This window comes from Tasmannia lanceolata, unplaced genomic scaffold (genome assembly GCF_043159265.1).
Source record: "Tasmannia lanceolata isolate RefF3 unplaced genomic scaffold, GAP_Taslan_0.1 ptg000005l, whole genome shotgun sequence".
Classification (NCBI taxonomy): Eukaryota; Viridiplantae; Streptophyta; class Magnoliopsida; order Canellales; family Winteraceae; genus Tasmannia; species Tasmannia lanceolata.
The window spans coordinates 2,395,981-2,405,980 of record NW_027518682.1 but is presented as its reverse complement, the minus strand read 5'-3'; the positions used below and the strand labels follow the sequence as shown (position 1 = coordinate 2,405,980).

At 37.1% G+C, this 10,000-nt stretch overlaps 1 protein-coding gene across 4 annotated transcripts; it reads left to right on the top strand.

Annotated features, from left to right (window-relative positions):
* The first annotated feature begins 1,852 nt into the window (after positions 1 to 1,852).
* HB-7 (homeobox-7) lies at positions 1,853 to 10,000 on the top strand. 4 transcript variants are annotated; one of them, XM_077378174.1, is made up of 12 exons: positions 1,853 to 1,990; positions 2,613 to 2,762; positions 2,863 to 3,028; positions 3,127 to 3,244; positions 3,588 to 3,776; positions 4,235 to 4,699; positions 5,123 to 5,224; positions 5,370 to 5,582; positions 5,929 to 6,097; positions 6,873 to 7,141; positions 7,275 to 7,370; positions 8,812 to 10,000. In XM_077378174.1, the coding sequence occupies exons 2-12, from the start codon at positions 2,633 to 2,635 to the stop codon at positions 9,244 to 9,246; spliced, it is 2,352 nt and encodes a 783-aa protein (XP_077234289.1). In that variant the 5' UTR covers positions 1,853 to 1,990; positions 2,613 to 2,632; the 3' UTR covers positions 9,247 to 10,000. The 4 variants fall into 4 exon arrangements, with proteins under 4 accessions (XP_077234289.1, XP_077234291.1, XP_077234288.1 ...); XM_077378176.1 differs by having other exon boundaries at positions 1,917 to 1,990; positions 2,610 to 2,762; XM_077378173.1 differs by lacking the exon at positions 1,853 to 1,990 and adding an exon at positions 2,046 to 2,149.

The window sequence follows — 10,000 nt, the reverse complement described above, 5'->3', positions numbered from 1 at the left end:
GCACCAAGAAATGCCGAAGATGGTGTCTCAGCCTCCTCATTTCTCCTCTCTCTTGTTTCTCCTTGCAAACCTTAGAAGTCCCATCTTTTAATTACATTTTGGGTTTTTATATAACCCTAAGTTGAAAAATTGATATGAGCCGTCCATTTACCATCAATGACCTAGATGGCCTTTTTGCTTTAGAATTCTCTGGAAACTATGATATTTTCTTTCAATCATCATCATCCATTTGTCTCTTTCATCCTACATGCCATATTTGTTGCTTCATAAAGAAGCCATGTCAAACTCCAAGAATGCCCTTAAAATGAGAGATTACTTCATTTCCTACCCAAAACACTTTTTTTTTGTTTTTTTCTAAAAAGAAAATTCACTTTTCTTTTAGAAACAAAAGATAGTGTGTTATTACTAAAAATAAATATTAATGATATTATTAATAATAAATAAAAATGATTTACTTCTCGGATTCGGATGTTAGTCGGAACAGATATACCATTTACCAGATTCGCATCCGCTAAGAGCCGGATATCTCATAAACGGATTCAGATAATATCCGCTTGAAACGGATCCGGATAATATTCGCTTTAAACGAATTCGGATGCGGACGGTAATTGAATTTTCGAATATCCATTTACTCCCCTAGGTGTGGGAAAACTTTGTGAGGATGAGGTAGAAAGTCTAAGTCCACGTCCCCGCTTCTGAGTTCTGACATAGTGAAAATTCAAAAGCAACCCCATGTTCGTTTCTTGGAACACATGTTAGACCAACCCTTCTCCCTTCTTTAAAAAAGTTTTCAATGAATACTAATATCCTTCGCTCAACTACCCTTCTCATCCATACCCAGGAACCTAGAATGCTAGCCTATGGCACGTGTATGGTGGAGATAGGAAAATTTATCGGGTGGGCCACCAAAATGTCCCGTACTTATATTTCTTTAAAAATTGAGATCCGATTACCGGTTACTATGAGCACACAAGGTATTCTCTATTGAGCGAACAAGATCTCCCGTGGACATTGTGTGATGTGGTGGCCCACAAGATGTAAGATTCCAATTTTCCACTGACCGGAATGAGAAGGATGGTTGGGCAACTGATAGTAGCTATTGAGATTTTTTTCTTTAAGTTTGAAACCGATATCACACTGTGGAACTTACCCTGCGTCCTTAACTAGTCCTTCAAAAACTGAATAAAAAATCATATCATGCACCAATCGCATGTGGCATGTTTAGAACGATTAGGGCAAGTCCTCTGAGTAGGGCCACAATGTTGATGGACCCCACAAAATCTCACCAATCGTACAACGCTAACATAATCGACGGTTAAAATCCTACGGGACAAGATGAAAATGACGGACTTGTTCAGATCATTTGATCCAATTTCCAATCATAAGTCATGTCAAATGCAGTTAAGAACATCTCGATCGTATGATCCAAGGTCCTTCATCCATTAACTCTCCTCTAGGATTCCACCAAGAAAAGTTAAATTGTTAATTTTTGAATTCCTTCATGGGATATCCATTTGGGAAGAGACGAAGATCATGATGGTCACCTCAAGATGTTCTACAATATCAACGGTCTCGATTACACCAACTTGCCTCCGTGGGGTCCAAAAACTGTCTTTCACCATTGATAGGTAAAACTCACTTTCTCCCTAGTCATTTTTCACTCAATTTGGTAACCATCCTTATGGCCCACCTGTTGCTTATGTACGGTGGAGACCGGAAACCGAAGAGAGTAGGGTTGACTTACGCGGAGAGAAACGGCAATTCTTCCTCTTAAAAATGAACAAGTGTCGGTGAAAAAGTAGAAATAGATTTACTCCCGGAATCAGTTTCTGCCGAGCGTAGTTAAAGTCTGCATTTATCCCGTACGGTCATGAATCATAGCGTAGTAAATGGTGAGGAGAGGGAAAATATAGAGAGAAAACGAAGTCGGTCTGAAAAAACTAGCAAACCAAGCTTTCACTGCTCTCTATTTCCAAAAATCACCGACACGGTATTTATTTTCACTCTTGTCTCATTTCTTCTCTCTCTTCTTTCTCTGTATTTTATTTCCTTTTCCCCTTCCTCTTATTTTCATCTATTTCGAGCTTTCATGGCGGTTTTTTGGATTCTAAGACCTTGACCTTTTTCTCTCTTCGCAAAAAAAAATCTGGTAAACTGTGTAAAACATCGCTTCTTATGAGAGGATTCTTCTTTTTCTCTCCTTTTGTTTTCAAGAAGTTTCCATTTTCTTTGTAGATCTGAGATTTTTGCACTTTGTTTGATTTTCTAGACTGTTTTCAGTAGATTCCGCTGCAGCATGTTGGATTTTGTCTGCAGGTTTTGAATCTGCTGCTCTTTTTACTTCTCTTATTTTTTTTTTTGGGATTCCATGATCTTCGGACGTTTTTCTGTCTTCTACTGCTTGCATTCCTCTCTATTTCATTTTCTGATCAGATTACGTTTTTCTCTGTCCATTTTCTCATACCTTTTTCTTAAATACTTTCTGTATTTTGCTTTCATTTTATGAGATCCATCAATCGATTTTCCTCAGTAACTTTCATTTTCATTTTCTCTTCTGAAAATTGAGGTCAGGTTCGAGGCATGAGAAACCTATAATTTTTCTTGTTTAGCAGTTTCTCACCAGCGCGCGAGAATGTATGGAGATTGCCAGGTTCTGTCTTCAATGGAAGTAGGAAATATGATTTCTTCAGAATCTCTCTTTTCGTCACCGATCCGAAGTCCAAACCTAAACTTCATGACCAACATGCCGTTCCATCATTCCGGTATCTTCTCTTTTTTCCCTATATCTTCTTTTAAATTATACTAGGACTATATATATTTTGTGAATAGCAGAGTAACTCTTTTTTTCTCCGTATAATAAAGAGGTAGGATTGGTAAGGGCAAAGGAAGAGGAGATGGAGAGTGGCTCTGGAAGTGGACACGTGGAAGGAGGAGGAGGAGCTTCTGGAGATGAACATGAAAACGAGGAACAGCCAAAGAAGAAGCGTTATCACAGACATACTGGTCGACAAATTCAAGAAATGGAAGCGTAGGGTTTCTCATTCTTCTCTTTTAATTTATTTTTTTTTTTTATGAAGAAAAATTCTTGCTTTTTTTAATCTTTCTTTTTTTTTTTAATGTTTTTAGTATGTTTAAGGAATGTCCGCACCCTGATGACAAACAAAGGATGAGACTTAGCCAAGATCTGGGCCTTAAACCTCGCCAAGTGAAGTTCTGGTTTCAAAACCGTAGGACACAGATGAAGGTGCACGTTAGCATTTTTTATTTTTTTATTTTTTTATGTTGCATTTCTCCATTCATGAAGAAATAGATAATTCCTAGAATGAGGTGGGTAAATGGGGAGATTTCTAAAATACGCGTTAGGGTAGGTGATGCTCATAAAATCACACCCTGTGCATTTATACAAACGAGCAGCATACCCTATGTTCTAGGGCTTACGTAACGCTTTTGGACATAAATACGGAGAGAGAATGTATTCTACGCACCACGCGCATTTTAGAAAGCGCTCCATATATTCTTGTATAAGGCATAAACTCGAGAATAACTGATACAAGAAATCCTAATTTACCATTTTTTTTTCCTTGAAGGCACAACAAGACCGAGCTGATAACGTGATACTTAGAGCAGAAAATGAGAACCTAAAGAACGAGAATTTTCGATTGCAAGCTGCAATGCGCAATTTGATCTGCCCGTCATGTGGAGGGCCGGCGATGCTCGGAGAGATGTCGTATGACGAGCAGCACCTCCGCCTCGAAAATGCGAGGCTCAAGGATGAGGTAGCTTTCATTTTCTTCTCTGTGTAAAATTATATTTCTAGTATAATTGTTTTCTCAAAGTTATTCTTCACACTGGGAAGCTTTTAGTTTTTACTGATTTGATTGTGTCATTTCAACCTGATAAGGTGCAATTTTCCCTTCTGCTCCTTTTATAATATTTGCCATTTCAAAAAAAAAAAAAAAAAGGTTCAATTTGGTGGACTACTATGAGTCAATGGGTTGTATCAATAATTTCTCAAAAGATTTCATCAATAGTCTTTTCTTTTTATTTTGATAAATGGGTAACAAGGCATTTAATCAATAATTAATCGTTGCCTTTTCTTTTGATAAACATGGTTTTCTTTTCATTTAATTCTGCTATATTCATTTATTTTTTGAGTTTGATTCCCTCTTTTTTAGCTTAAATAATTCTTGATAGATTTCAATCGGAGAAAATGAAATTTTACATATTTTTGCAGCTGGATCGTATTTCCTGTGTAGCTGCGCGATACACCAACAGATCACTGCAGGCATTAGGACCAACGCCACCTTTGTTGCTGCCTTCATTAGATCTCGACATGGGTATCTACTCCAGGAATTTCCATGAACCTTTGGGGAGTTGCACTGACATAATTCCAGTTCCTCCCATGTCTGAGAATCCACCTTTCTCCAATGGCCTGATGGAACATGAGAAGCCTCTGGCGCTGGAGCTCGCCATGACTGCGATGGATGAGCTGGTCAGGATGTGCCAAACAAACGAGCCCCTCTGGATGAGAAGTGGAAATGGCATGAAGGAAACACTTGATGTCGAAGAGCATGTGAGGATGTTTCCGTGGCCACTGAATATCAAATACCATCACAGTGAATTCAGGACTGAAGCTTCAAGGAACAGTGCTCTGGTTATAATGAACAGCGTTACGTTGGTTGATGCCTTCTTAGATGCTGTAAGTGCCTATATATGTATAGTTATTTGTTTGGTATCTTCACTTCATTCACCTTTCACTTTTGTTGCACCTCTGCCAGCTTGCAATCAATTTTGGTAGTGGGTATACACCATTCTGAGCTCCAAAACATGACACCAGTAATTGATTCTTTTTAGTTAGTGTTCCCTTTTAACTTGAATATTAGTATTAATTTTACCTCTTTGGATACCTCTAAAAGCTATTTGAATATACTCTCAAAATGTAAAGTGGGTTGAAGCTAAATAAATTAAAATATGTTAAAAGAGGCCCTTAGACTTCTTGCGTAGATCTCCTCATACTATTTCTCCTTTATCCATTTCTATCATTAGTTTTCAAATCGGACAACCCTAAACGATCTACAAGGCACTTGCACTGGGGATTTATTTTTCCATCTGAATTTTGCAGAGCAAATGGATGGAACTGTTTCCATCAATTGTCTCTAGAGCAAGAACTATTCAAATTATAACTCCGGGTGTTTCAGGGCGTGGAAATGGCTCCCTTCAACTGGTAATTCAATCTCTCATTCTCTATTCTCCAATAACATTTTCATTGAACCTTGAGATCATGCCCCAGACTTGAGGAACCATGGCTTTGGTTCTAGAGGCTTATAATTCCTTGATTTTTTTTTTAAGTTCATATACTTTGTGGGCAGATGTATGCAGAGTTGCAGGTTCTCTCACCTTTGGTTCCCACGCGTGAGGCTCATTTCCTTCGGTATTGCCAACAAAATGTAGAAGAGGGGACATGGGCAATTGTAGATTTCCCCGTTGATAGCTTCCATGACAGCCTTCAACCTTCCTTCCCCAAATACAGGAGGAGACCCTCTGGCTGCGTTATTCAAGATATGCCCAATGGGTATTCCAGGGTGATGTCCGAATTTCCATTTTCCTGCTTTTCCAATCAGGTTTTCTAGCTAAAGGGTAAACCTTGTTTGTGGATCTAATATTTTTAATGCTATATATGTATTCATAAGCTATTTTTTATGGGAAATGATATTCCGACCCCTTTCTCACATTTCTAAAGGTTTTTTCTTGTCCATGCAGTTAAATTTATCATTTACATCTCTGTGTAGTGTAAAAAGAATCGAAAAATGTATTTATGTTTGTGTATCATTTGTGTATATTGGATTTTGCTGTTTTAGAGTAAAGAAGATGGTGAAGGGGAAAGTAATTTCTTTCTAGTTTCTAATTTTAATGATTTTTCTTATATAGGTAACATGGGTGGAACATGCTGAGATAGAGGATAAACCAGTGCATCAGATATTTAATAATTATGTAAACAGTAAAATGGCGTTTGGAGCACATCGCTGGCTAGCAGTCTTACAAAGCCAATGCGAAAGGCTCGCAAGCCTCATGGCAAGAAATATTTCTGATCTAGGAGGTATTTAATCATTCTGAGCATGATTTTTTTTTTTTACTATAATCCGATGATTTTACTAGCTACTACGTGCAGTTACTAAAATGTAATTAAAAAATTACATCAATCCATATCAAACTACTCGTCTAAGTCACAAATGTCGATCTCGGAAATTCCTCCACAAGGGAAATTCTACCGAGAAAAAAAACTATAAGAATAAAATTATTTAAAAATATATAATTTATGAAAAGATATAAAATAAATATATCCTAAAAATACTGCAATACATTATTAAAATTAAAATATCACCATACTTTTTAAAATCTCAAGATTATTTTGGGATTTTGTTGTTTTATCAAATTATCGTGTTAAAATCGCGACATTTTAAAAATGTCGGAGATATTTGTGGCATTGCAGTCGTAGATCGATTATTACATGTGTTTAAAATTTAAAGGGAAAATGATCGTATGTGAATTTCATATGATGAGAAGTAAATGAAAATATTGACCTGTGTGTAAAACGTTAAAAACCAATCCATTTGATCATATATAATCATTCATTTTTTGAAACTTGAATAGAGACTATCTAACTAGAAAAATATCTATTTTTTCTTCAAAATTTTACCAAACACTTCCCAATTATTTCATTAATTCGAACAAATTTTTTACTAGATGAGTTTTTGGAGATCTGAACATTGTAATTATGCATGTGTTGATGTAGATATGCATGTATTATTTTTTTAGTGCATGTATTCACATTTACTGTTATCCCATATTTGACCTGAACTGCACTTTTACAGTTATCCCCTCTCCGGAAGCAAGAAAGAATATGATGAAGCTGTCCCAGAGAATGATAAGGACTTTCTGTGTTAACATCAGCACTTCCGGTGGTCAATCATGGACAGCTCTCTCTGATTCCTTCGATGACACTGTGAGAATAACTACTAGGAAGAACATGGACCCTGGCCAACCCCACGGCATCATCTTAAGTGCGGTCTCCACCACTTGGCTTCCATTTTCTCACCACCAAGTTTTCGATTTCCTCAGGGATGAGCGCCGAAGATCACAGGTAAGCCTGAATTGCTTAACCTCCACTTGTCTTCGTACCACACTTCCAGAACATCATGCTTCTTCAAGTAGAATTTGAAACTATTGAAAGGAAAACATCCATTTCAACAAATATTTATGTCTTCATCCCGCAGCTAGATGTCCTCTCTAGTGGAAACACACTGCATGAAGTGGCACACATAGCAAATGGATCGCATCCAGGGAACTGCATCTCCCTCCTTCGCATAAATGTAAGTATTCCCTAACGGTGCATATGGGTGTGCAGCAAATTTCAATCATATTTCTTTCAAATTACAGATTAGTCACGCCAGAAACTCCGTGGGTGGGTGGGAAACATATTTCTCCTAAATCATTCACATTTATGAAATGTTATAAAAAAAAATTGGAAAACATTTCGAAATGCAGGAGAAACGTATGAGAAACTTATGTGATACATATGTGAAACAAGTGTGAAACGTGTGAGAACTGTACGGAAAACTTGTACAAAAAACATATGAAATTGCCGAGTGAGAAACATGTGTGAAACTTACTAAAATTGTTTTACAAAGAAACAAACCAAAAATATTTAAAACGCAAACAATTGCATGAATTGTAATAAAAATAAAAATAAGAATTATTTAAATAGAAAATTGAAATTAATAAATTTTAAAGCTACAAAACTGTATATTTTGTGTCTTCCTTATGTTTAGAATGCGTTTTCATTGATGTTTATCTATCGTTTTTGAAACATTTCTAATGAATTTCTTAAGATGTTTCTCATATGATTTTCTATCGTTTTCTCTTTTCTTTTTTCTCCGCTATTTTTTGCCACATTTCCCATTTTTTGTTATATTTAAAATTAAATGAATTAAAAAAATCTATAAACAAATCCTTTTGGTGAAGAAGAAACTTTCCTCAACCATTGTTAATTGGTAGTCTACCATGATCTCCATTGAACATGAAACATGTAGCCAAATGTGAATGCATTTTATCTTTTGTTTCGGGCGCTGCTGATTTGATTAGATGGTATTTATGATCATACTAGGGATATTTTTGAAGTGGAACGGACTACCCATTCACGTAATGAGTGTTAGAGATTAAGATCAGAACTCAGATCGAAATCACAAGATCTGACGGTTGGATGATTGGTCATTTATGAATTATACTTGATTAGGTAACTAGATTAGATTAGTAATTATGTTAGATTAAGATATGCTATTCTTATCTCTTTCCCTTATTTTAATCTTTCTATGTTTATCCATTTACATCTTAAAGGCCTAATTGTAATCATCAAGATCAATAGAAAATCTCTTATTTTACATGATATCAAAGCTATTTCCTCACCTTACATGATATTAGAGCTATTCCATCATGGTTTCTAAACCTCTCTTGGTATAAAAAATCGATGTGTACGGCCAACCCAAAACAAAGAGGGGACACACATGAGGGGGAGTGTTCAAGTATAAATGATTAAATAACACCAACGCTATTATAAAGCTTAGTCTTTCTATCTTTATTCCTTTGATTAAATAACACCAACGCTATTAGAAAGCTTAGTCTTTCTATCTTTATTCCTTTGAGTGTTTTATATAAACACTCGTCAAGGGTAACTGTATTCATCAAGATCAATTGAAAATTTCTTATTAAACTTACCCTACTATTTAATAATCCGCAACTATTTTTTGCATGCAGGCTGCAAGTAACTCCTCCCAGAACGTAGAACTAATGCTGCAAGAGAGCAGCACCGACCCCGCTGGAAGCCTCGTCATCTACACAACCATCGACGTTGATGCCGTCCAGGTGGCAATGAGCGGTGAGGATCCATCCTACATTCCTCTCCTCCCAATTGGCTTTGTTATAATTCCAGCAGGGGCCTCCAATGATAATGGCACCATTAACGGCGGCAATGATATGTCACCTTCCGACGAGAACAATGGAGGAGCCGCCTCCGGGTGTCTGCTAACAGTGGGGCTTCAGGTGTTGGCGAGCACCGTTCCCTCCGCTAAGCTCAACCTCTCAAGTGTCAATGGCATCAACAACCACTTATGCAATGCAGTGCACCAAATCAATGCTGCTCTAACCGGTGGGGCTCTCTACGCCGAGCCTGCCGGTTTGTCCGGGCAATAGCCTTGAAATGGTGGGATTACCCAAAACCTCCCTCTTCCTCACTCACCCAAAGCTACTAAAATACTCTTGCCAGTTCGAAATTTGACATGGTTGCTCAGCCCCTACACTGACTAAAACACCCATTGAAGCATTCATGAAAATTACCCACTTAAAGTGAATTACAATGCCCCCTTCATTTGTTTGTTGATTCACTGTTTGAAGGCATTTGTGTCATTTTAAATGGGTCTTCTTCATCAATTAAATGGGAGAAAACTCCTTGCTTCAAGGGTATTTTCGTCATTTTGGGCAACTAGGTCAAATTTTCAACTTCCGGTCATTTTTTTTCTCTTCATACGAGTAAGTTAATTGGAAAGTGAGGAGGGAGGATTTGGGTAATTTAGAGCCTAAGAAAGGAAAGGATTGCCGCGTAGGAGTTTAGCAAATAACCAAAAAAAAAACAGTGAAAGAGATTTACTAGGGGTATTTTGGAATTTTGATTATATGTGGTTAGTAAGAGAAAAAGACAATATATGGTAGAGGGAGTCAAGAGCGCACCAGGTGTGATCCTTGCTTCCTGGTAAATGCTAACGTGCGCATTGATGGAGGATGCGCAGGCTTCACCAGTCTGCAAGGGTGGTGGTTCGGGTATTGACTTTCTGCTTTATTCAAACTCTTCTCTTCTTTTTTTCCGTTTTGTTGCGTAGTGAGAGAGTTTTATGTTTACTATCAGTTGTCAGAGACATCTCATAAAAAAAAACAAAGAGTCGTCTCATCA

Excerpts from the sequence above, each read along its gene's own strand:
- HB-7 (XM_077378174.1), top strand. The coding sequence starts at position 2,633 with ATGTATGGAGATTGCCAGGTTCTGTCTTCAATGGAAGTAGGAAATATG. Across the intron at positions 3,029-3,126 it reads CAAATTCAAGAAATGGAAGC|TATGTTTAAGGAATGTCCGC; the intron begins GTAGGGTTTCTC and ends TAATGTTTTTAG. Across the intron at positions 7,371-8,811 it reads TCTCCCTCCTTCGCATAAAT|GCTGCAAGTAACTCCTCCCA; the intron begins GTAAGTATTCCC and ends TTTTGCATGCAG.